The sequence below is a fragment of the Nipponia nippon genome, unplaced genomic scaffold, assembly GCF_047370975.1.
Source record: "Nipponia nippon isolate SJK-2023a ecotype South Korea unplaced genomic scaffold, ASM4737097v1 scaffold_4, whole genome shotgun sequence".
Lineage (NCBI taxonomy): Eukaryota > Metazoa > Chordata > Aves > Pelecaniformes > Threskiornithidae > Nipponia > Nipponia nippon.
Window position 1 is genome coordinate 40,100,308 of NW_028262358.1, and position 27,723 is coordinate 40,128,030.

General features: G+C 37.1%; 1 protein-coding gene across 10 annotated transcripts in view; it reads right to left on the reverse strand.

The window, feature by feature from the left end:
• The window catches only part of SDCCAG8 (SHH signaling and ciliogenesis regulator SDCCAG8), a 116,240-nt gene that overhangs the window by 28,820 nt on the left and 59,697 nt on the right, over positions 1 to 27,723 (reverse strand). For 6 of the 10 annotated variants that reach the window (XR_015708183.1, XR_015708182.1, XM_087774499.1 and 3 more), the window contains exons 14-17: positions 22,562 to 22,689; positions 20,328 to 20,436; positions 13,542 to 13,673; positions 7,116 to 7,208 (exon numbers count right to left, since the gene is read on the reverse strand). Coding sequence is in view for 8 of the 10 variants with exons in the window: in XM_087774499.1 (XP_087630625.1) it covers positions 7,116 to 7,208; positions 13,542 to 13,673; positions 20,328 to 20,436; positions 22,562 to 22,689 (462 nt within the window). In the remaining 2 variants the exon portion in view is untranslated. Of the gene's footprint in view, positions 1 to 7,115; positions 7,209 to 13,541; positions 13,674 to 20,327; positions 20,437 to 22,561; positions 22,690 to 27,723 lie in introns of those variants that run through there. The other 4 variants (XM_087774500.1, XM_087774505.1, XM_087774504.1 and 1 more) reach the window with 3 other exon arrangements.

The following is a 27,723-nucleotide window of genomic DNA, read 5'->3' on the forward strand; positions in this document are numbered from 1 at the left end:
TACCTAAATGATTCTAACAGAGGCTAACCATTTCCAATATGTAATGCAGCATAAAAGTAAATCTCTCATTTGGGGCGGGCGGGGGGGGGGGGGCTTATTAAGTTTCTTGAAACATTACGTTGGTACATGTGTATGTTCCATCAGATGTCAAACATTCTCCTTTTACTGCAAGTGATTTACACAGTTGTATACAAAACTGGATGACCAAGCCATAGCCACTATTTTTAAAAGGTAAGCTCAGACCTTAGTAGGGCTTTCAAGAATATCAAAACATATTTACCACAAAAGAAATTGTTCCAAGATGGTCCTAGTACCTGGATGTTTACTGCAATATTTCAGTGACCTAGTAAGTGTTCAGACAAGTCTATACAACTACTCTTTCAGTCGAGCCCAAAGGGAGGCAGAGGGGGAGATGCCTGTACATATGGTGGAGTCCTTGAAGTGGGCTTCCTTTAAAAACGGTGGGGTCTTTCTTCCTTTAAACCGAAACATGAGGGTACTAGTTCTGGTGCAGTAGCCACGTTACCAGCTCCTGGATTAGTTACAGGAGGACTAAACACCAACATTCAGTCTCCCAGATTATAACATCCTTATTTATATTCATATTACTGAACAAAACTAAAAATAATATTTCACAACCTTTGAATATATTTCAATTTAATGTCTATAAAGAGAGAGAAATTCTAACATTCCTGTAAATGTGAAGGAGTAATGCAGTCTTGGCTTTTGCCAGAGTATTGATTTTACATATATTTACATGACAATCACTGCATAAACTTTTCATGTAGCAGTACCTTTCTTAGTAATATTATGAAAGGCTTTGTTTCTTTTGATGCAGCTTGAAAACAATCCTGTAAATACTGAAGAAGCTAATGACTTAACGTCCTTTTGTCCCCTTCTCTACCTCAATACAGAACACTGGAATCAGTATTTCAGTAGCAGTGAACTCCACAAAGTGCTTTTTCCAAAAGGAACTTTCTGCTTGTAACATTTTATATTGAGATCATTTCATTGTCCACTAACGTTAACTTCTTCATCAGTTTCTTACTTTGTCAATGACAGCATCTTCTAGGTTAGGACAAACATGGCTCTGTTCACCTTTACCTAACACAATACAAATTTGGAAGCACCGGCCTTCAAGAATTAACTTTCACAGAACATGGAACTATCCCAAGTACACATCAGGGTTAACCTAGAAAGAGCTTCCAAGGTTCTCCTACAAAAGACTCACAAGCATTTACCAGCCATACAGAGCCAGTGCTGATGAAATATAGTCTTCTCTGAGATGGGCCACACAGAACATAATAACACAGTGAAAGTAAAATATATCCAAGATGTAGTGGTCAAAGTCCTTCTCTTACTAGAGATGCCATAGGATTTCTAACACTTCAGCAGAATAGAAGACTTTTTTTAAAAAGATTTGTGTCTGGAAGACTCAATTTATTCAAGTCACAAAGGTGAACTATCAAGCAGATCTTACTGGGATTTGGATCTTTTGTTCCAGAAAGTCTGGAGTTTCAAACACAAACCCTGGGTAACTAACCACCAATCCAATTTAGAACAACAAACTCAAGGAAGATGACTGTATTCAGCTTTAATATATATTTTTCCCTGTCAACTAAAACTGCAAAGAGTAGAGGAGAGTGTAGATGACCATTGCCCCACAGTGATCACTATGGTGTCCTTCTATTTTCAGAGACAAAGTGTCATATATAGCAATGCTGGTTTTAATTTCCAAGCCGTATTATCTTACACAATTATATACTCCTTACATAAAACAAGCAAGGAACTATACCTTGGTCAGATATCTCAACAGGGCAATATCACAAATAACTGCCTGCTACAATTAGCCGTTTTGGCATGAAGTCTGGACTTCTTCATGCTATATTCTAATTCAGTGGCTTCTACTTTTTTTATTCACTACCGATTTCTCTGAACCCAGCAATGTCAAGAGGTCAACAATTACATTGTTCAGAATACACCATGAAAGTAAGAGTGACCCTATATTATATCTTCATTTTTCCCCTTTGATCATCCCTTTATTTGACTGTATTTCAGTAAATTATCCATGTAGTTTTTATTTTGACAGCTCTCTTTACAGCAGTAAAACAAAATGTGTGCATTGCAAATGGCAAAGATTCAAATTTCAGCTATGTTTATCCAAAATAGCACTGAACTGCTTCTGTACTTATGCTATACTGCCTACAGCCTTACGGAAGGGGAGACAGATGGGATGAATTTAGCAGGGAAACAGCTGTGGCTTGAAGAAGAGACAAGCAAAAGTTTTGCTATCAGGCTTCATTATGTATCAAGGTACCAGTAAAATGTGTATCCGTAAGGCAGCCAAAAAAGTGTTTTTCATTTGACTAGTGATAATTACCTTTTCTCAACAGCTGACAATGTTCTAAGCAGCATTAAATAGGTATAATAATTAAGCAATAAGACAAGACAGGCAGTGCGCCTTGCTGGGGATTATTGCTCGCCTCGGGTGTGTTGTGAGGCACAAGGCTGAAGGGTGAGTGACTTCAGCCACCCGAGAAATGCAATAATCCCCCAGAAATGCACTGCCTGGAGTGTCTTCTTGCTATTAAAAATGGAAATTTAAAAAGGACAAAATGTTAGACACATTTCCTGTGGATTTTATTGATGTGGGTTAACATTACAGAAGGTCAATGAAGAAATTCCATTTCTGCCCAGCCTATGAAAGCCCTTTCCCAAGGATACATGTGCCTCTGCTCAGCTTGTTTGTGCATTTTGTTCATAAAACTGATTTGGGTAACATGCATATTTGCATAATCTAACACATGTGTGATAAGGCACAGCAGATTACAACAGCCTTCATGATGGTAAAAGTTAAAGTGCTTTTAAGTCACATGCTTCCAAACATTTATTCTATGCTATTGTCCATGCTTGGTGTCACTTTACAGATGGGCTTTTTTTAGTTCAGAAACTCTGTGTGTGTATGTGTGTGTATATATATGTATATATGCGTATACAAACACACACACATATATATTTTTTTATATATATAAAAAAGGTCAGCCACTCAAGTGATCCAAGCGGGGGGGAGAACAAAAAAAAACCAAACCACCACCCAAAACCCTAAAAGTTGTTTTTGACTATACGCAAGTCACATAGCTAAAACTAAGGCTAAATCCCTGGTAGTGTGGGAAGTGCTAGTGTAGCACTCAAAAGGATTCTACCACTTTACATAAGCAGAGAAAAGATTACTATAATTTCAGCCGTGCCACTGAGACAACCTTTTGAAACTGGAGACCTGGAAGTATTTAGCAATCTTGACTTGAATCAAATCAGAATTCTAAAGACTGTTCAGGATCAAGTCGTAAGTAATGAAATCTCCTATGGGACAAGGATGTATTTCCATATATATAACTAAAGGTGGAATCTGGCTCTCTGAGGTTAAAAAGGACTTAAAAAAAAAAAAATCTCATTTCCCCTTTCTTTCCTTGCATAAATGAATTTACTGTTCACAAAGAACAAGTTAAACAAACACAGAATAATCTATTACCCTTTTCCATTTCTTTAATATTTTCCATCGTCATTACTTTATTTCAGAACCAAACTGAGAAGCCCTGAGCACACATAACGCTGTCTTGAGTACACTAGAAATGTAGATGCTAAGTAGCTCTTATCATACTGTCTTTCATTATAGCTACTTCCATAATCTTTATTTCACTACAACTTCTGCGATTAGCAGTTAAAGGATAACACATTTAAGATAGCATCTTAAATGTGCCAGAAACTAGCACAATGCCTGTTAATATTAGGCTACCACCAATTAGCACTATCACAAGGCACAATAAACGCAACTACTTTTCAGTATTTAATTCTTTAGGACAGCAATTTTTTTGGAGTACACTCAGAAACTGATAATAAATACGATGGAGCTCCAGAAAAGAATGATAGTTTAATTTAGACAAGAAATAGGCAAAAGAAGATTCTATCTGTGTTTTAGAGAACAAAACAAGTGCAAAAATAAGTCTTCGGTCTCATAATGCAAAACCAGCAGCACTTCCAATTAGTTTGAAAGATGGAAAACAAAAATCATGAAGGGAAAAAAACCACTTAAGTGCAACATTGGTTATGGAACTACTGGCACAAGACACATCAAGGCTAAACACTCAAAGATTTAAAAGCAGGTTAGACTTATATATGGAAAATGAGAGCATCCACAGTTTTATCAACTTCCGTAGGAGCAGGACTGGACCCTGCAGAAGCAACCAAAACACTGAAGGTATCAGGAAAAAGCTGCCTTCCAATAGCCTTGCAAAAATCTACTCACTTATTATATTAAAAACATAAATCGTCATTAGTTTTGGGTCTCCTTCTCTTACAACAATAACCTTGAAAGCACGCAGGTGCATAGATTTTGTTATGGAGCTGGTACATTTTCATGACACACTTGCAAAGCTTCTTAGATGTTATTCATTTGTCTTCATTTTCAGCTCCCCACTATATGGGAACAGAGGGTTTTAAATAGCCTTAGTCTGAAAATCTGAGAGTTATACACAGAGATCAAAACTGGAAGAAAATCTGCTACTGCTTAAAGTAGTTTGCCAAATGGGTTAATAGTCAGGTTTTACTATTATTGTGAGTTCACCAAAGGCCCAATAGGAAGATCCCAATTACTGTTAAATATCCCAGCTAGATATTTGCTGCTGAACTACTGCATAGTGTTAGTCTCACAGTGGCGATTTGAAAACGTATTTTTTTTAAAATGTTCTGACATATCACAAGGATATCACAGAAATACAGTACAGAAAAATTAACTTAAAAAATGCAGATGCAACACAATATGGAAGAAAGAAAACAAAGTGAGTATAACAGTCAGGGATTTCAACAATTTAATTTTTTAGATGGTCTAAACAATCAAGACTTGCTAAAGATTGTTAAATGGTGTATACTTCTAGGAGGAACATGGGGAGGGTTGTCCTCCAGAGTTTATACTACATTGGAAAGGCTATTATCCTGGGTAGAAGCCTTTATTCTGTAGCTCTGGATACCTTTTAGCAGGTAACCTAAATGAACGTGACATGTTATTGGTGCTATTTCTTGCCATTAAACAACTACGTTTTTATGAACCTGCCAGCAAAGGAGCACTTTGATCCAGCCTGCTCACTTTTTATTTCACGTCTCTGGGGAAAGGGGTGAGGAAGACTGGTCCATGACTACTACCACGGACCAGAGGGGGTACTACCAGGCACTGAAGGCGAAGTGTTTCAAAGTAGAAGATATGGTAGTGGTTAACAGGTAATTGGAGGATTAAGACAAGAAGGATCACTTATCACCACCAGAAGCAAGCCCCAACCAAAATTTAAACAGTTGCAGGTTTGTAGCAAATGTAGAAGAATAAAATGGGATTTCACTGGAAAACGACAGGTACACTTCTCCCCAACGATGCACACCTTTTTCAGCATCACTGTGATGATCTGCATAGGGCCAAGCATTTCTAGATCTTGCCATATCAAGGAGAGTCTGAGCTGAGCTGTCAAAGACATCACCTTTATCCACCTCCATTTTAGAGGAGAGAATCAAGAATTCTTCGTTAATGCTAAATTAACATTTAAATTTGAAAACCAACAACTGTGCTGACAACAGAAAGTAACAAGAACAGCCTGGAACCTTATGTTGTGCTGTTTTATGTCACACATATTTCAGGGCTTTTTACATTCCTGGTAGACAAGAACACAAGCTTACTATTAGTGAGCTGAAGGCTTTGACTCCCAGAAGTTGATGGCATGAATAAGAACTATCCCCGTGTCTGTTTTGGAGAAGGCAGAGTACATCAAAGCAGTAGAGTAGAAGATATTCCAAGGAGTGGACAATTACCAGACTCTTAACAGAGGGGGTGTTAGAGTGTTGATAGCTGTTCAACACAGAAGCAAGCAAACCTGGCTATTTTTCCACCTAGCTTTTCTTTGAGGCATCGACTATCCCCCAAGTTTATGGTATCCCTTTCCCAGATATTATTATCCAGTTTCTACAACACTGAAACTGTGGTGGCCAGCTGTCTTGATGTGCAAAGTGAACACAGACACTGTCGTTTTCCCCTCTGCACCTTCTTCCCCACATTGACTACATTGTTAAGCAATGAAAACAGGTTAACTAATCCTTAAAGAAGGTAGTTCAGATAATTATCAGCCCGTTACCATGACCTCAAATGCATGAAAACCCTACAACAAGTTTTGAAGGAAAAAGAATATATAAGGACATGAAGGTAAATGCAAAACCTGAGAAACTGAAACAGAAGTTAGACCAAGCAGATTCTGTCACGGCAATCCTAAATTCTTTGACAGCTGATTTTTTGATAATGGAAATGCAATAAATCTTACCTACATTAACTTCAGCAAAACATTAAATATCATGCCGCATCAGCAATCGTTAACTAAGCTGTCATTGATAAGTAACTGACTAAAATAAAGAGCACAGCCGACAGGAACAACTGAAGGTGAGGAAGAATTATAAGTGGATTTCTTCGAGCTTAAACAGATTTTTGAATATTTTGAATTATGACTCAGCACAAAAAGTGAGAGTGGGCTGATAAATTTTAAGAGATGTCATCAGCTTAGAGAAGGTCTGGGATACTGCACAGAAAGAAACAGATGACTCAGAAGATTGGAATAGCAGAAACGGGATGAAATTTTATAGTACAAAGTCTTACACTAGGGACTTGACGCATACTCAGTTCATAGCAAAAATCTCTGCTAACAACTTGAATTTACTTGGGAGGAAGAGGTCCTGGATGTACTTCTTGGATAGAGAAGGATTATCAGCTGCCAATATTATGCAGCTGTCAAAAAAGGCAAATGTGATCGTAGGATCCATCAGTCATGGAATTTCCAGTAAATGCATTAATTCTGCCATACGAGATATTCAAATGCCAAAACCCTGTAGACAGTTCTGATTGCCCATATTCAAAAAAGATCAACAATCAGAAAACTGAGGGTGATGGAGAGCTTATTGCAAAAAGAAGAACAAAAAAGGAAGGCTTCACTTATTAATCAGGAATAGGACTGAATAGATACAACCATTGTCTATAATTATCTGCATTACCGGTGCAGATAAAATAAAAGCAGAACAAAATAACTACTTACCCCAATTTTGGCTCAAGGACAAGTAGGTACAAGTCGAACACAAATAAATTCAGACCAAAAATAAGAAGGATCCCAATCAGAAGGTCAGTGGTGCTGGAAACAGTTGTCCAAATTGGAGCAGTGAGGCCTAATGACTTTTAAAAATGAGCTCAATACATTCTCAATGGAACATATATATATATATAAAAAGCTATATATATAAGTATATATATTTTATACACACACACACTTAGTGATAGCTGCAGTAGAGGAACATAGTACTCAGTGACCTAGAATACATCTTACAGAACATTATCAAGTTCCCATAACATCTATCTGAAGATTGGGTGTGATAATTCCCTCTGCTTGTCATTTGCTTCTTAAGAAGGCTAACAACTTATTTGCATACTATTTTGTAGCATTTTCTGAAGACCCTGTATTTCACTTTTGGTATACATTTTCAGGTTTTCTAACAACTAAGATAATTTTTGCTTTATGTCTACTGTTCGAGTAGCTGGGGAACAAATCTTTAAATTGGGGACTTATATAATCTTATATAACTTATTAACTATTTAGAATGGGAATATTACACATACAAAAGCACAAATGATATATGCATTTATATACACACTATATATAGACATCTATTTAAAGTGGTGGTGGTGGTGGGGAAATAGACTAACATATCTACAGTAAGTAGACAAATAAGCGAACTGGTGAGGAAGAGGGAAGGAGAAATTTTGAACATGCAGTTTTTATGCCAGACCATGTGAACTGTGTGCAAACACCCGAAAATTAAACAAAAGCCAAATACACTTTCAGACTCTGACAGGATTTGCAACATATACGTGTGTATGAATATACACATCATCCGCTGATTATTTCCTAATAGTACTTCTCTGGAGTATACATTTCTCCACCTAAAATGTCAGTCTATTAAATAGTAATAAAAAATTAAGTAATAGTGATAACCCCAAATTCTAGACAGAGCTGAGAGTTTTATCTGGCAGCACCGCAATGCCGGACACAGTGACCACAAAGCTCTTTACAAACTCCTTGCCTGAAAGGCTTTACAAGCAAGCCTGTCTCCAATTGTTACAGCAATTCCCTTACGGCGAAACCACACCAAAGGTACGTGGGTAGGAATAATGACGCTCAGGAAAAAGTGGAGCATTCTGCTCTTTAAAGATTGAGGCAACTTTCAGCAAAGATGTTACGGACACTACATATGTTAATCTCTATTTTCAACATAAAAATTAATGCATTTTAAATTAAAAAGCCACAATATAGTGCATTTTTGTTCTATAATTGCATTTCAAAACAGATGATTGGTCTAGTAAAAAGATAGTAACAATTGCCTCACTGTTACTTAAAAAAAACAATAAGGAAGACAATATATTCAAGAAAGAATGAACTGGACCGGAAAAAAAAATAAAGGTCTTTTAGGCAATGATCAAAACTGAGTTCTTCCACCCATCATTATTTCTTGAAAACACAAAAAATTGTACTAGAGCTTTAGGCAGAAAATGTAAAATTTTCAATGCAACTTGATTGCTCCAGTTATCAAGAAATAATTTTAATCAATTGTTCTACTGGAGATTTGCCAAAGAAATCCAAAATCTCTATGCAGAAGTGTAATAGTGACAGCAAACCAACTATTGTGATTTTATGTATCAGTTACTTGAAACTGCTGGCATATTCTCAATATATATATATATACGTCATGATTCTCATATGCGTGTGTTCTCTCATGCATACATGATCTCTCATACACTATCACTTAGTAACAACAACAACAAAATAAGTTTAATGGTGGGAAAAACCTTTAAAATCATTGTCAAACTGAATGTCACATTTTCTCTCTAACTCCTTGAGTGGTCCATTTAAGAATCCATTTTAGCTACTCTTCCAGATAAGCTTATCCATAAGAATCATACATTTCCCCATAGGTAGAAAACAAATATAATTTGTCACATGTTGTGCTATACAGACATTTCTGCACAGTTGCTGCACTACACTAGAATGTCTGAAGGGGAAGACACCCCAGGTAGTTGGCTGCAGACACATCTCAGCAACATGGCACGTAGTTACGATTTGACACATATAGTCTTTATAAATCCAATGTCTATGAAGTCAAACAAATCTCCTTCTTATTTATAGTAACAGGCAAGAGCAGATCTCTGCCGTCTTGTTACACAGATGGTTGTAACATTTTTATAGTTAACTTACAACCACTGATGCCTGAGGAATAGACACACATCTGCCCCAAACTGCCAGTCCTGTAGGCTCTTCTTTTTAACTTCAGCTACCAAAAATACAGTCGAAATACATGCAGCACTGTCATCCCCAAAAAACCACCACAACAAAAAACCCCATACAAATTTGCATAAAGTCTATTATTATTGTTAATGTTACACAGATTGGACAGTGATCACACACACATTACAGCAAAAATAACAGTAATACGAACTCTGATCACCAAACCTAAAGTTTTAGAGAAAACTCATAGCCCCAGATGCCCTATACTGAACTTAGTTTGGAAAAATGTTTGGAAAAAACTCATTAGAAGCTTCTAAATTTATGTTTTATTAAAAACATTTTGGAAGAGCCTCATAGGTCATACAAACTACTGTCCAAATGCTCTTTTTTTGCTGCTTGATAAGAAGTAAAGGCTGGCTCATCTTGAGAAAAGGAAAGCAATTGCTTAGGATTTTCTTCTCCTACTTGAAGACACTACTCCATATTTGCTGTATTTCCACACATCACCTGGGTCTTTAACGGGAAATGTACACAGAAAAGAGCTAGCTATATTAAATTAAATGCTTCCCATTTTAGACACTGGCTGTCCACAGAAAAAATTCTCTACATAGATGACTTACAATCAAATGCTTGCTTTACGAGAAGAATAGATGCAGAAAAGCAAAGCCATAATTGAACCTTGTACCTGTAAGAGTTGTTAACTAAGTTCAGTGGAAGCTTAAATAGCCTGATGAAATCCTGACCCATGACAGCTTGGGCAAATATTACTTATTCATAAATATGTTCCATTAATAATAGATCTAGGCAGATTCTTGTCTTTTTCTGTCCAGCTTTCTATCTTTATAGCTGCCTTATAAGAAATTCTGTACTTTCTGCTACCTGCTAATTTCTACTATGAACACAGATCTACAGCATGGGAATGTGAAGAATTTAATAATAAAATTTGCTTTCAGGTTGAAAATTTATACCAACATGCTCTTTTCCACATAACAGACAAGAATTTATTTCTCCAAGATTCACATCCATAAAGTCACACATGCTGACCAGTTCACTTCCAGTGGCACAACAGTGACCCTGTCAAGTTAATTAATACTGTTGAGATAATCTACTTAGCTAAACAAATCACTGTCTAAAATGAAAAGTACATAACTGCAAGAAACATCAAAACAAGCACAAACTAATGTAAAAAAAAATCATACCTGTATCTAAAGCAAAGATCCACAGAGTTGCTAGATTAACAACATTAAATGAACATCTCTGCATAAGCTCTACTGCTGTCTTAACATGTCACCCTAGTCCTGCAAACCACACATCTTTCAACCCAAGTTCGCCCCAACAGCATACATCAACTATATAATTTAGATGGACATCTACTTCTTTTAATGCTGCATTTCACTGAGCAAAAACACACTTGAAAGGGATGAATATTTTCATTGCATTGAAAAGACTGATTTAAAATAATCTTTAATGATAGCAATTTAAAGTAATTTTTTTTAAACCTGCTTTATGTTATTTCAGATTATATTCATATACAGCACATATTCAGACAGAAAGACAGGAATGCCAAAGAAAGAGTTCTCTTGTTTACTTTCAGGAATGCAACTATCACAATCACCAAAATATCATTGCTCTAAAAGAAACTCCAACTGATCAATTAGATCTTGCTCCTTCCACAAAACAGTTATATCAGGGCCTGTCATGTTATCCTAAAAGAACACGAGTAGTGACAGAGATTTCTTCTTAAACAAGTGTCACAGTTCCTTATTATTCAAATGCAAATGTTAGGTCCCAAGTTAAGTCAAAATCATTTTGATACAAGAAACTTTCTAAGGAGAGCCAGAATAACAACAGATAGAAAATTAGGTAGGAACCCACTTTGCAGGATTGTGTTGCAAAAAGACCAGTGCTATTTGTAGCTGCATACAAAGGGGAAACTTACTGTGTTAAGAAGTAATCATCCTTAACATTATTTTGCTGTGATTATTACTATCTGAGTGATGGATGAAAATCTGAGGCAGAACACATTATTATTTGTTCTTCTGCCTTTACTAAATAGCATAGTCAGATCTCTATTTTCAAAATCAGATGAGAAAAATCACTATTTTTATTTGGTGGAAGTCCTTCAACATAAATATAAGGAACTGGGAAATTTATTTGTCGTACTAGTTATACTTTTTGCTTCTCTTCACCTAAATCTGAATACTTCATAGCCAATTTATAGCATTTGGGAACTGATACTGAAAATCCATTACAGTTTTCACATGGAAACTAAAATTAGATTACACTGAATTTTAAAAGCAGTTTATTATTTCAGCCTTGTCACTTATTACTGGATTTTAAATGAATATAGCGCAAGATCATCATTAAAAATATGTTAAAAGAGTCTCCTCTTAAAATGCTGGTGAAGTATACTGTTCATGATTCAAATACCTGATAATCTCTGCCATATTTACATATTCTAAAATATTAAATAAGACAAATGCTATCACTGTCCTGTTTTCTCCCCTTGTTCTCGGCAAAACAGCCGTAGCAGGTAAGGCACTGCCTGCAGCATGACCACTCTGCTGTCAAACCACTTTTCTGTTCTGGATTAATGCTTTCAATCTTTTCTGGTGTATAATCATTGCTGCTGCTGCTGCAGCAGAGAATGAGCAACATTTTCCAGTAGATCTGTTTGGTTCTGACAGAGGAAAGGTTGTCCTAAAAACTTACAAAGCAGTCTTAAATTCAACTAGATACTAATAATTCTACAGAAGAACAGCTTGGGGGGAGGGAGGGGGAGAAGAGAGATTTAATTTTTTTTTCCCTGAAAGTAACCCTGAGTCCTCAGTGCATGTCCCACATATGCTATGAAACCACCACAAGTAAAGAAACCGAAAGGGAGGTGAGATGAATTGAACGATCATGTGGTCACATAGATTAGGGACACAGTCGTAGCATGTTGAATTTCTTTGTTCTCTGAGCTAGAAAAGATGATGACAATTCTGGGTTACAGAAGAACAGGATAAGGTACAGACAGAAATCTGAAAAAGAAGAGGATAGAAGGGGGTCTGGACCATTGAAAAGAATGTATGGAGAGCTTGCAAGAAACAAGCTGATATGGACAGAGAGAGAACGAAGAGATGGCAGCAAAAAAAGTTTAAAAATTGATAGTTGGGGAAAAAAAAAAAAAAGAGCATACAAGACTGACTGCTTCACTACACGCAACTCTGTTCCTATCAGGTGGTCAGCAGTCAAAAAAAGGAAACAGAATTTTGCCCAGCCAGGAGTATCTAGTCCAAATGAAGTTAAACCACATTTTGCCTTTCATTACTGACAAGAGGCAGCCTGGCTGATTGGGTTTGCAGAGTTGCCTCTCAGTCATCTCCCTATTTTATCCTCTACCTCCCCAACCATGCCTGTGCTCTTTGCAGTGCCTGTTACACTGAATGTGGAGTGGAAAACAGAACAAGAGAGCATAGATAAACTTTCTGGTACCAAAAATTAAAGTCTCCACAGTGATCTTTAAGGACATCTAATCCAAATCACAGCACAAGGCATTATCAGTCTGGACACTCTGGCCAGAACAGTGAATTGGTATCGGTGGAAATATTCCATACTAGTCTTGCTGTAGCTGCTCCCCAGCTCTTCCTGAGGAAGTTGCTGCTTCTCTGAAAAGGCTAGTGGTGCCTGGAAGCTGTTCATAGTTCTCTGGTTACTAAGATCTTCAGCAAGATTTGTCTGTTTATACAAGTTTATACAAGTTAAATATGACTGAGAAAGGTAAGGTGGTAAAACCAAAAAATACACCTATTACATGGTATTACGGAATCCACATCTGTACTCTACATTCATATTACTGAATAATCTCCTCTCTCCTTCCTCCCTCCCCCCCCTTTTTTTTTTTTAATATGGTAAGACAATTCATCCAAGTTAGAGCAGATAACAGCCAAAGCAGCCCACACACATATGTACTAGGCTTAAATTCTTTGGAAGACTATGTTGTTCAAGCTTTCCTTTTATTTATCCAAAATGGCACAAGCAAAAGATGTTATAAAAAAACTTGACAGAATGCTTGGGGAGGGGGAAGGGGTGGTCATTTTCACAAGGGAAGAATATTACTTTCAAACAACCTAGTGTCATTTTTATGTTTACACAACAGGTACAGTAGAGCATACCACATACTGACAGATTAACAGGACCTCCTACCTCGACTTCATCCTCTCATGCATTCTCCCATGCTGGATACATTGTTGGTCCAATTCATCATTCCGTTTCTGCATCTTCTCCAATCTGCCATGAAGATACTCTTTTTCCTGACTAAGCTGGTTGACTTCAGATCTACAGAAGTAAAACACAGTGATGATGGATGTTGTCAGATTTCATCCTGCAGCGTGCCATCAATATGTGGCTTCAGCATTTATAAAATTTCATACATGTATATGTAATGCATAAACAGGCTATTACTAGAACTTACAGAAACAAAACGCTGTTTCAAATAATCTTAAGACAAAAGAACATGATGCCGAAGGGTATCTGGTAAATATGCCAATGGCAATCACTCAGTCATAGGTTGGCTATGCTAATTTCAGCCTAATTTAAACAGGCATGTCATTTGGCATTACGCGTTGATGTTAAATAAGATCAATAAATGTAAATTCATACTTGTTAAGCAAGAATTTGGCCAGCATTTTGAAAACACATTTCAAGTTCTTTATTAGTAAAAGCTAACATCTAATTTAAAAAATGGCTACTAAAAACTTGTTCAACCTTTACTGCACTGTACAGGTTGAACTCTCAATAGTGGTACTGTTTTAGAAACTATTAACCTAATATGCCCAAAATACCACTACACACATTAAAAAAAAAAAACAACAACGCATTAAGAGGAAAATGAATAAAACCTTAAGAAACAGGGGACAAATCATACAGGCACACCCTAATCTACATAAAACTCAGCACAGCCTTTAAGAAAATTAGTCACTTCTAGCAATTCTTATTTTTCACGAGTGAGCAGAGACACCAGATCCATGAATGACCTGGGACTGCTACTTGCTACACCTCTAACCATCAGCCCATGGAGAAACAGGCATGAGCTGTTTCTTAATATCAGGAAAAGATCTCAGATTAAATTGTGATAAAATATACATTATGCACTTGTACAGTTTAACTCTTTGGAAAAGGTTAATGAGAACATGTCAGAATCTGCTATACCATCAGAAAGTAAGAATCAAAAGCAAGCAAATTTGTTTTATGGCATCTGCCACTCCAGATCTTGAGGTTAAAAAGCTTCTGAGATATCTTTAAATCATAAACTTAAATATGCTGCAGTTACAGCAGAAAGATACTTTACCTTCCTGGCTGTTGCGGAATGCAACAACAACTGACATGCGGAAAAATACAACAAAGTGCAGGGGGGAAGGAATACTCCTCCCTCAAAAACATGTTGTTACACTGACAAGTCAAATCTGGAAATGACAACATAATCTTTTCATGTTTAAATAGAGAACAATACACGATATCATCTGTGAATCTAAAAGAACTTCGCAAGGGAAACTTTGGAAGAAGACTGTATGTAATTTGATTTAGATAGGGAGTTACAGCTCTATTAAGGAACATCACTGACAAACACATCAGAATTATGCTGATGTATTTGTACATCAAACTTAAATGCACAAGAGTTTCCTGGACAGGTACGTAACAGTGGGCAGCATGTTGTAGAAAGGTAACTGAAGTCAAATTTTTACACTGATCATTTAACAGAAATATTGGTAACTTAAGTCTCAGCATTAACAAAGTAGTGTCAGTTGGACCAATTGTTATCACGCAGTATGAATGCAGGCTGTACCCGATACTGACACTGTAAGAAAGGCAATCAGTGGATAAAAGCAAAGTGGAAAAAAGTGGATAAAAGCAGAGTAGCTCAACAGAGACCTGATGTAACAAAGCCCAACCAAGTGGTAACAGGGACTAAACTCAAGACTGCGTTCCTTTTTTTGCCAGCAAAATGCAACAACAGCATTTGCCATGTGGGAATACTGTAAATTATCATGTTTGTAGGGTTTCCCAACTGGGGGATCCTGGTTCTTTTTCTATATTTGTATGTGGCTGTCTCATACACGGAAACAGCAGAAGCAACTTTAAAGGTGGCAAAAATCTCCAAGTTTTAAAGGGACGTATTCATCTCCAGCACATTTGAAGGTGCCTGAAGTCTTTCTGGAAAGATCAAGGGATTCAAATCAACCAAAATACTTCTGAAAATTACAATTAATGAAACTAAAGAAAGTACTGAATTAACTGAAAGCATGAGTAGCATGATCTCTGATCTCTAAAATACAGCTCTAAATGCCTGATGTTTGAACCATGTTACTTGCATTCTCTTCTCCTAAAACATCTCTTTTGTAATTAGTTGAACTCAGCAAAAAAAAAAAATCATTCCAGTTAAAATATTATTTATACAATGTCCCTTCCAAGTAAATATCTAAGAGTCTGACCACCCAGATTCAAGTATTTCATTACACTGAAACAAAGATTCTCTCTGCATCTTTAAATATACACCACTCGTCCACCTGAGTTTCCAAAGATTAAGATAGTACAGTTAGTTCTATGTGATATTTAAATAACTTCAAAACTGTTGGGTTAAAAAAAACCCAACAAACCCAACCCAACCATAACTGTAATGAGCCTGAACAACTGTACTGAACGTGATAGCACATTTATACTAAGAGTAACAATTCCACCCAGCCAGGGCAGGACAGGGTCGGTGTAAATGCTTCTGAATCACTCTGCTCCTAAGCTGTCGGAGCAGGAACAGGAGAGAGAGGGGGTCAGGTGCCGAAGTACACAGCCCTGAACTTCAGAGAGAGCCCACACGTAATGCCGGGGCAGAGGTAAATTAGAAAAATCTGTGCACTAAGCACTATGTCTGATGGATCCCGAACAACTAAAGAACACAGAACTGGCATGCTGATGTTGCTCCACAAGAGCTACTCTGGTCCAACAGTCCAACTAGTAAGCTGTGGTGGACTTCGAAGAAACTAAAGCATGCAGATATGGGGAATGCCACCATCTGAGTTGAACTCTGCATGGAGTTGCACTTCTGCAGACTCAGGCTGGCCCCACAAGTCATACAGTCATGTTAATGTATTTGTGTGTGCTTCTGAGATCTAACAGACTCAAAAGACCTGTATGAAATCAGTATTATTTCAAAACTGCACAGAGCAAAGCTACAACATCACATGAAAATGAAAATGTAAAATGCACGCTTGTAAGTAGATGGGTAACAGATTTTGCCAAATCTCCGTTACTTGCCACTGTATTAAAAATAATGGATGATGACTGGGGGGAGGACAGGGACAACAACAAAAAAACCCCTCTGTACTTCCAGATCCATTCAACTACGAAGAAAGCCTCAACTTCTATTTGAAAACAAATTTAAGGTTTTATCTACCATCCTTACTGGAAGAGTCTTGGAAAAAAAAAAAAACCAAACCCAAAACAAAACAAAAAACCGAAACAGGTTCCTCCTCATTCAAATACTGGAGGCAAAGAACCAGCAAATGTTAAATAGTCACAATTCAAAGTCAGTCTTCGGATATTTTTAGGATGAGCTGATTTTTGAACACTAAGGTGGCAATGCTGCCTTTACTCCTCTGAACTAGGTTTTGCATTGCAGTGCTTTTTAAGCACTGCCTTTTCATACTCTTAAAACCAATTGTTTACTTGTACAGCAATTAAATATATGCTCTAAAATATTTTCTGCTGACGCAGTATTGTTGCATGTAATTTTAATGACTGATCCTTTTAGACAGACTGTTTCACATCTTTGTATGGCTACCTCCAACAAACATTTCACTCCTAGTATTGAGCGCAATGACTGCAGTCAACCAAACATGCAGAAAAATAGTTCAGCCGGGTGTGTGTTCTTTACTTCAATTAAACTCACACAGTTGGATGCCTACTGTTGCCAAACCAGTAATATAATTTATACATTATAGTCCAAACAGTAAAACTACACTAAAAGTCATTTAACAATATTTATAACACCATAAAATACAGTGTTAAAATATATGAACTGCAATATGTACCAAAATTATAAAATTTGTTTCTCATCATCAGTGATTAAAACCAGGATCATTGCTCTAGCTTCAATACTCACAACCCTGGTGACAGATTAGAATTCAAATCTTAATGATCAATTTACAATTAACAAGATAGAAGTGAAACAAATTAAACCAACCATTATATATAACGAGACCCAATGGACTCCCATTGTTCCCCTTAATTACAAAACGCAAATCACAAATACACAGTGGGTAGTGTTAGGCATTAATCTACAACCTAGAAACTCAGACAGTGACAATCAGAGAAAAAAAAAAGAACAAAATAGCAAAGAAGAAATCAACAAAGGACTATATTTTTAAACATGCCTATGCATACAAAAACCTTCACAGACACTATCTTCTTTCTGCACAGCTTGAGGGTTTATAATTTGTCTGACATTGTTTTTATGAAGCTCTTCTAATCCTATGCCGGGGCTAGCTCACAAAAATGGTTCCAGCTTACATATGAACCAGAAAACTTCAGTTTAGATTTCTCAGAAAACCTTTATTAAATATAAAAGTGTATCTGCAATTCAGAGGCGTCCCACTTAAATTGTAATTGCAAAGATGTATTTCTTGCAGATAAATTTGAAATGCCTCTTATTACAAATGGGCCCTTTACTTTCTACCAAAACCCCAAAATTTTACATAAACTTACTCTGGCATCTGTTATTAAAAAAGCTTGAGTGTTTTACCAATTAAATAATGGTACTGCTAGTATACCATTATTTTTAAACCCCATGGAAACTAAGGCACAAAGATTCTAGAAGTATACCAAGCAAATACACATCCAGGTCCAAAATTCAGTTTATGATAAGGTCACTAACGTCAAAAACATGGAAAAGAATCTTTTCCATGCAAATAGGGCATGCTACTGCTTCATCATCTGCTATTATTAATGTACACGAGAACTAAGTTATAAAATCTCCCAAAAATGATTACTTTTTTTCAGAAGACAAAGCTACAGCATTCTGACCCAGAATTGTGGTTTTACACTATATCCGGTGACAATGAGCACGAAGATTGCCTTTCGGAGAGATGCTACTGAAAGATATAGACTGATCCTGCATTTAAAACTTTGCCAAAGTAATTTTCTGCATCTGATCTCCTGATCACATCACTTTCTGAAGCCATCTATTAGTTTTTCATTTTCCACTGTCTCCAGTTCCACCTTTCTGTTCTCATTTTCATACACCTTTTTCGTCCCTACCTATTTCTCCATTCTTGTTACTGACTGCGGCAGTAACTCCACTGAAGGCAAGCTCAAGCTATTTTAGGGCCACTTCTCAGAACTGCTTTCATACATTCTTCCATACTCTTTCTTGAGCAAAATACTCCACTTTCTGGAGATCCAAGAGGGCTCCTTTTCCCTTTTTCAGGTTCTTGACATAGTCAGCTAATGTTGCTAGGTGGAGAAACACTTGGCAATCTCTGGTATTTATTTTCAGAGAATAATGTGTTTTCACAGTATGTTTTCTGTCTTTCCTTCATCCTTTTACAGTTACTAGTCTGCGACTGTGAGCTCTAGCAACAAAGTCTGTGTGCATTTTTATTGCTGGAATAATAATATGATTTGAATCTATTTAGATTTTGTATTACTTCAGCAGAGGAGCTCTGCTTTTTCAGAAGAAAAATTCTGTTTGTTTCTCTCTCAAGTACCCATCATTTGCAAGGGAAGATTGCTTACATTTCCTCAAGTTTCTCATTTCTCCCCCAAACCCTCTGGATGGGATTCATCTCCCAACTTCAGCCACTTAACAGCTAGTCAACACTTTATATTCAGTGGAAAGTAGGATGGGCAGTGGAGGCAGTACCTGTGGGAAGCATCATATATTTTTTATATATAGTCATCTACTTATATCATTCTCCTTTGACCATTCCTGAAAACAGGATACTGGGATAAATAAGCTCTCTCCCTGAATGAGTGTTGCCCCTGTTATGATACCTCAACAGGATGATTAAATCCGCCCAGCAGAGGAAGAATCCTATCTTGAAAACCAATTTTATCTTTGCTGAGTGTTTTCCTTACTTCACATAAGCCATGCGAGATGAATCCTACCCTTAACTACCAAATTCACTTTGCATGAAATTTACAGAAGTTGCAGAATGCCAGAATGACTTAAGTTAATGAAAGCTGCAGAGTGACTTAAGTCCTGTTCACTACTTTAAATATGAACCCTGCAGAAAGTTTCAACAAAGAGACTATTTTCACACTTAAGCAGGTAAAAATCAAATTATTTACTAGCACAGAATGACAAAATTACTAATTTTTTTTTCTTTTTTTAAAAAGCTAGTCCTGTCCTATAGAACTTTTAAATAGCTTCCAGGTTTCGTTCTATTCCTGAATTTCTAATGGCTTTGTATTCAGACCTGCTATTGATTTTAATAAGAGCACCATATAGCAAGCGGGGGCAGAATCAGAGCTTCAATGACAAGCAATTTTGATGACAGTTATTTCAGAGATAATACTACACAGTGTGTAGTATTGTGAATGGAGCTTTAAGTAAATAATTAAACCAACAGACTACAGTTTTGAGAACTTTATATGAAAAATATTAAATATTTAATTTCAGATAAACTCAAATTGTAGCTCTGCTAACAATTTTCCACTTTTCATATTAAGAAAATGAAGATCAGGAAGAAAACAGTATGCAATTTTTACATTGGAATTGTATAAGAAATCTGAAGTAATAGCCAGAAACATAATCTGGAAAGTGGAAAATTAGAATCACCTTGGATAAAAATCCATCCATGTTTTTTAAGTGGCATATATTATATTGAGATAATGTATAATACCTGGGACAAGATGAATAATAATAAATATTAAAATGCCCCCCCCAAAAAGAAGCATGTCCTAATACTACAAGGGATCGGATAAGAAAAATATACTAACCTGTATTTTTCTGACATTTGTTCCAACTTCCTTGCCAACATACAACATTCTTCCTTTAATTTTGCTATGAATGTATTCTGGGAGGTCAGCAATGAATCCAGTTCATTTACTAGAAATTATAAAATTGTAAAACTAGAAATTTATTTTACAATTATATAAATTTATAGATAATTTAGAAACAATTTTATATATTCTTAATTTCTCTCCTCTAGATCCTTCTGGTTTTGGTATGCTTTTTAAACTTCAGCTACTTGGACATGGAATTATAACATTATCATTCATCAAACAAAGGCTATCTGTCAGAATAAGCTAACCTAAAGTGTTAAAGCGATGTTGCCACTGAATCAGGTCTTGTATGACAAGAATCACCATAAAGATTACGTATCTGGTAGTTTTGCTTTTTAGCTGGAAGTTCATTGACATTTCTGAAAGGAATAAAATTGGCAAGCCATGTCTCAGCAGTCTTTTGCTTGCTCAACTGCTGCAGAGGATACACTGGCAACCCAAACAGTCACACTGTAGACTCATTTCATTCTCCCCTTAAAAAAGCAGTTATTTTATTTACTGTGTCCTGTGCTTACTATTATTAATGTATTTTTTCCCTCTTTAATGATAAGATATAGACTTATTGTCCACTGACAGTTGCAGTGAAACCACTTTATAAATTAATTTTCAGTTACTATCATTTTGGGTTGCACCAAAACTTGTGACCTAGAAATCAAGCATCTTTAGTCTTTCAAAAGGAAGATACTGCAAAATGATGTTTCTTGGTTTCTACTTTTAAAATTATTCACAGAAAGAGAGACTATTGTTACCCAAATTCCTTGTATGTGTGTAGGGTGATAATACACAAGGGTTTCTTTACGTACATAATAAATGACTATCATTGTCAACTGCTTCTAATTCTACTAGAGATATATAAAAACAAACTCAGACTGAATGTTGTTTCCTTTTTGTATATTGGGACAATTTATGCACCAGGAGGGTAAATTACACATCTCTTGTGCAAAATTACACTTGGTCATATGCAGATGTGCTGGCTACAGTTGGGAAAAATGATTCTGAGAACTTCTGTTCTTTTCCTACTGTGTAGACAGCAGCCGTAACGTAGCTGTTTGCATTCCCTGAGCACACAGAGAGGTCCTCTAGTACCATGATAATGCTGAAAAAAAGGCAGAAAATCAGATGGCAGATGTAAATGTGCCTGCTACCCCAAGTATTATCTGGCACTGCTTAGGATTAATACAGGCTACATCAGTTTTCTAAAGGTATTGAAGGACTGATTGGTAAAAATGGTATTTTATTAAACATATGAATATACCATGTTCCATAAGAGCTGAAGCTCCTCCTCCTTTCCATGCTCAGGGGTTAGAGATTTCCCCTCTAAAAACATCTTTTCTTGTTTATAATATGCACCTTTATTAATGTTGTTGGCATAGTACTTCATAATAACAAAAGGCTTTTTTTGTTTGCTTGGAAAACCCATTTTACTTCCAGATTAAAGGTTAGAAGTTATTGATCAGCTAAGTCAATGCAATGAAGTCTCCTATTATGAGAACCTGAAGTATGCAAGGGATTAAACATCCTTCTTCTAGATTGAGGGTGTTGGGGGGGGGGGCACATGGTAATGCTAAAAATGTTTGAGGCTGCAAAGATTAAATAAAGGAACATATCAATTTGGAGCCAGTGAATTACATCCAGCTGCGACAGTGAATTAAGAACCGATTAATGGCTAAAGCTTTTCTCCAGTTTGGATGCCGAAGCAAACTCATTAAGCTTTTAGAGTAGCTATAATGTGTGTACTGTGGGAACTGTTCAATGCTATTCAGGAGACTTTAACTGTAAGCTCAGAGCATTTCCCGCAGAGCTTCTGATGCTATTTTCTTTATATAACATGTGTGCCTGAAAATCCAGCCAAAAACAAGCCCTTTGTTTTTCTACTTTGTTGTGGTCTCTCTCAGCTTTACGTTTCTTGAACACAGGTAAATAAACTCATAATCCAGATGGTGCAACAGATGTGAGAGCAGCACTCTGAAATCAACAGACAGTGGGCAATACTTTCCATTTTCTCTTTTAAACGCTAACTAATATGTAATTCGGAATCTCCGGTGTAGTTAGCATCTGCTCCCTTCGGCCAGCCAAAGGTTACAGGTGTTCCTGATGTCATTTCACAGTAAGGCGTGGGCCTGGCTTGTGAGTGAGTGCCCAGGCTCTAATCTTTCCCTACCACCTACCAGTTTTCTCATGCTGGGCTTCCATTTGCTGCATCTTCTGTGTCAGCTCCTGCTCTCTTTGCTGGGCCTGAAGGGCTCGGGCCTTTGCTTCATTGCTAATGCTTTGCTGAATGCTCTCTTTCTCCAATCTATAAAAAAAAACCAAATAGGAAATAGAGAAAAATAAAAATCATATACTGAAGATGATAAATTAAAAAGGCAAAGCAGAACATTCAATTAATAATAATTAAAAAAAAATCTGGCCAAGCTTTTCACGTTGAACATTCCCCTCCCACTTCAGGTTATACAAACTGACCTTTTTCTCTTACAATGTCAAACATTCTCCAGTGACTAGTAAAAAACAGATAAAAAATATGACCTATTTCCTGAGTGAAAATTAGCCTTTCAGACAAAAATATGATTTTATTGTCAAAAATTTTTAAACACAACTTCTTTTTCATAAGGAAGTTCCCCAACATCCACTTTGCACTGAAGAGATTATTTGCATTTTCTTTTAAATGCTATTTATTTAATTCTGCAATGAAGCTTGGGGACCTGACCCTGAGATGGACTGGTTCCCAGTGAACCAGCAGGAGATAAGTCAATGGGAGTGATTGCCACAGTGCTCATAATACAGCTACTCTGAAAGCTTAATGAGTTTTTTTTTAAGCAACCAAACAAGTTTTAGCTATTAATTTATGCAAATAGGAGATGAATGCATCCATTACAATGGAGAAGACTGTTAGCACCACACAGGCCCAGCCTCTTGTGGTTCCGCTCACTGGGGGGTTGTACAGGAAGGTCTAAAGCCCAGTACTATTATCAAAGTACGCAAGCAAGAGAGCAATTTACTTGACCAGATATGCAAGATGGGGCAATCTACTCCTGAGGCAAAACAAATGCTAGACTACCACACTCCAATGAAGCATTTTATTTAACGCAAGCCAAGCAAAAACAGCATGGAAAATAAAACCCCAAAAAGATATATGCATATAAATTAGAAAAGCTCCTAAACTGCAAATTCATATCTAGACTTTCCCAAAGGTCGTGAATATTTATCTGGTGCACACTAGGATCCAGATTCAAATTTTCAGTGAGTTCACACACCACAAGGATTGATTTCTAGATTTCAAATGACACAGATGCACACACTTTTCTACTGAAACTACATTTAATAGTTCGGGGTAGGTTTTAATAAAGTCTTATAAACGTGTTGGTTTATTCTAGGGATAATAGCTATTTCAGGGGACTACAAAACAGAACACGGGTATAGATCACGTAAGGATAAAGCCACATCTCATGTGGTTGCTGCACTTAACCTTTGGATTGGTGCCTAATAACCCATCCGAGATATTGCAATATCTCAGCATGACACACACAATGTTAAATCTTGTCTCTTAAACTTACCCCAAAGCAATACAAATGGTGGGTCACATTACACTAATTCCTGGTCCTGATGTTGCAAGCCCTACCTTAGGCAAAACTCCCTTTGAAATCACAGGCAGTTTTTTCTGAGGTAAGACTGAGAATGACTTGACACAGAGAATACATTTAGATAGGAAGAATATTATAGTGTTAAGGAAACAAAGCACATTTTTCAAGGAAATTTCATACATTGGGCTGCACTTTATCACATCATTCTCAGAATTACTTCGTAACCATACTGGGGCTATCCTAAGGAGTGATCTTGCGTCATTTCCTAAGTGTAGGCTCCAAATATGGAATGCATTACTATGAAAAATCTTTCCGTATTTGCTGGGAACCGGTCTATTTAAACCCCTTCCAAACATCTTTTACCTTCAGACAGTTGTCGTAAGCCCCAGACTACTCAAAAAAACACACCAGCACCTAACACATCCCCCAGACACTTTCAGCTAAAGGAAGTGGCAGTAGCACAGTATTTTATTGAATAGTTTCTCATGTGAGATGGCTGTGTGCAGTTGGGTGCTGTGCTGTCATCTGGCACACAGCTGGCTGGCTAGCGTTCTGCTGGGGGTAGCCTTCAGCATGTATCAAGCTGCACAGCTCACGCTACCAAGGCAAGCCTGTAAAGGTCCATTCCTCATTGCAAGGGTCCCTCCTGTCAAACACATGCTAACAGGCAAGTTCAAAATACATGGAGAACCTACTGCCACCAGAAGCACTCTCTTGCTAAGGGGACCCATCCAAAAAAGCCACTCGCCTGTGCTACTTACTGTATAGAACAAACAAGCAGGAGCTCAGAAACCATGGATGCATGGTGAGTTCCCTATGGCTGAAGTGTATATGGAGTGGGGGAAAATAGATGAGTTTATACAGTGGACAAAAGCTCAACTCTAAGACTAGGAAAACACAGGCAAGTCTTATGCAGAAGGGGAGCTGACTAGTGTCAGTCTTAGCACCTAGAAAATTTTGGGATTGAGACACATCCAGTGCCACATAAAGAGCAATATCTGAGGTGCCTAGAGCTGCTCAGGAACGAAAAAATTTCCTGGAGCCAAAGTTGTCTAAACTGAGTGGCAAGTCTTTCACCTACACCTTGAGCTGACACCTTCCCTGCTCTCTAAGTTCAATCTCTCTGCCCTCCTACAGAAAATTTCCCCAACACATTTTACATATACAGAGGGGGGGAAAAAAAAAAAAAAAAGCCCACAAAACAGAAAAACCCCACCATGGATAAAACATGCAGAAGGTGGTCCAAGAGATTTCAAGAACTGCTGGTAACATTCCTGCTACAACCAGCAAATGCTGCAGGAGTTTTAGAAGATTTGACACCGGCTTCTTATTTGCAATTACTCTGAACTGTGAAAGAAGGGGAGCTTGATTTAAGAAAAAGAATAGCTATGGACTGTAGACAGAAGGAAAGAGTTGTACCCCTCCCGCATTAGCGTTAAGAGACCACGAGTTTCCTCCTACAAAAACTTCAGAATTTCTCATATTGACTAAAGGAAGGCACTGAGCTACTGTAAAGCAAAGCAACAACAGCCTAATTTTGATGACAGAGGTAAGATCTGAATCAGAAATGACAGCTAAAGATTAAATGTACCAGAACTTTTTAAAGCGTCATCTACAGGTATCAAAAAAGGGGACAGAGTGGTTAAACTGCAGCAGCCTGTTCTCTACTAGAATGCACACACTGAATCAAAATTGGAGACAGTAGCAAAAATTAAAGTTATGTCACATAGTATCCATTGTAAAACACTAAATAAATGCCTCTCTGATAATAATTCTGGACTTGGCCATAACGTTGATCAGTTTTATGAAAGCAGAAGCATTGAACTCTGGTGACTTTCATTTTTGTGCCATAAAATCAGAAGCAACCAAAGACACAGAGGCAAGCTCAAGCTTTCCTTCAGCCCTGTTCTGAAGTGCAAGTTTTCCACAGTGATTTTAGTTCTAAACACTGATTGTTTTGAGCCTGAGTTACGGCTGTCATGAGCAGCCTACTTAGTTAGCTTGTTCACATATCTCTGTGAACTGGATATTGGCTTGCAGTGACTGAAAGCTATGCTTTCTAAATATTCTTGACAAAACGAAGGGCACAGTAAACTAGCTCATAGCACAGGAAAAAGAACGAGATTACCATCATTTGCAAACCCTAAGAAAATCCTTGCTGAAAATGAAGTGAAAATTCACTTTGACCTCGAAGCTAACATAAAAGTAAGCTGGCTGAATTTGAGCCATCAAATTTGATTTAAAAAACCCCTTTCCCACCACTAACAAATAAAAACTGGATCACAGATCCATTTTCAATAGAAGACTGCTCTCAGCCAAATGGCTTCACAGTAAAGAAAAAGAAAGGATGTAAGACTAGTCACGTGAAAGTCATATTTGACATAAATAATAGCTCATTGATTTTTGACTGTAAAAAGAACAGAACTTAGATGGATCGAACTTTGAATTTCACAATGCAGTTCAATAGTAGGTATTTCTGGAAGAGCCTTTTTGCTTTGGTAACAGTAAAAATACAAAATAAAAAATACAGGATGAGTCTCAATGTAGAATTAGGCCTCTGACTGGAGGTTGCCAGTAAGTCTTCTGACAAAGCAACTATGATGTGAAGCAACCATGCTTCCTATATTGACTATCTGATTTTTCCATGAGATCAACATGTGGCATTTTGTAAACAGCTAACGGTTCCATTAGTAGGGACTATGACCTTAATTGGACAAATTAAAATACTCTAGCAATTATCTCAGTTCAGTGGCACACAAGAGTTTATCATAACCTTATTTTTGACATCTTCATTTCTTATTAATTATAGTTAAAAATATAATTATAAAATATTTTAGGCTTTCATAGATACTTACTTTAAACTGGACTTCATAAATAATAAGGCGTTTAGTGTTCCAAACGTTTGAGGTATCTGATAACAAGACTGTTGGCCTAAATAATGACCAGCCCTGGAACGCAGCATCATACTCGGGCAGCAAGAAGGCCAGTCGAGCCTAACACCGATGCTTTTCCTGCATGCCCCAGTGGCTGAGCACAGACCTCTTCCCAGACAACAGGTAGCCAAGTGGGCCAGCACTGTGAGCGTCTGTGCAACAAATCCCATCAAAAGAGGGGAAGCACTCAGCTGAGGGCTCCCTCACTCTTCCAGAGGAAAAGGGCTTCCTCTCCCCGTACTTTTGAAAACAAATGTGTAGCACAAGCTTCTACATAACAAATGGAAAACAGTTTTGAAAAGGTACCCAAACACTTAATTCCCAATGTCTTTGACAAAATCTGGCCTGAGGGCACTCAAATCAATTCGAACACTTTTGAAAATAGGACTTGAAAGCCTATGTGTATTAGGAACTCCCAAGATTTTAGTCAATAGCTTTGGGTACAAAGGCCCAGCAGTGTTTTATGCAGTCTACTTTGCAAGCCTTCCACGATCAGGCCTAGTGGACTGTCCCATTACAAGCAGCTTTCTGAACTATCTTCGCCTAGGTTATTTCATATTATTTCAGCTACAAGTGTCAAGGGAAGAATGGAAAATCAGAGTATATCAGAGCAACATCCACTGTAAAAAAAATAAATAAAACCTGAAACAAGGCGTCACGATACCTACCCTATTCTGTAAGGGGAAACACAAAAAAAATGTTTGCAGTCTCTTACTTTAGTATCGGAAAGCCTTAAAATACTGCAATGATAAAGGCCATAAAAGAATGTATATAGAATAAGATCACATGTTGGGTCAGAACACGTCACAAATTTCT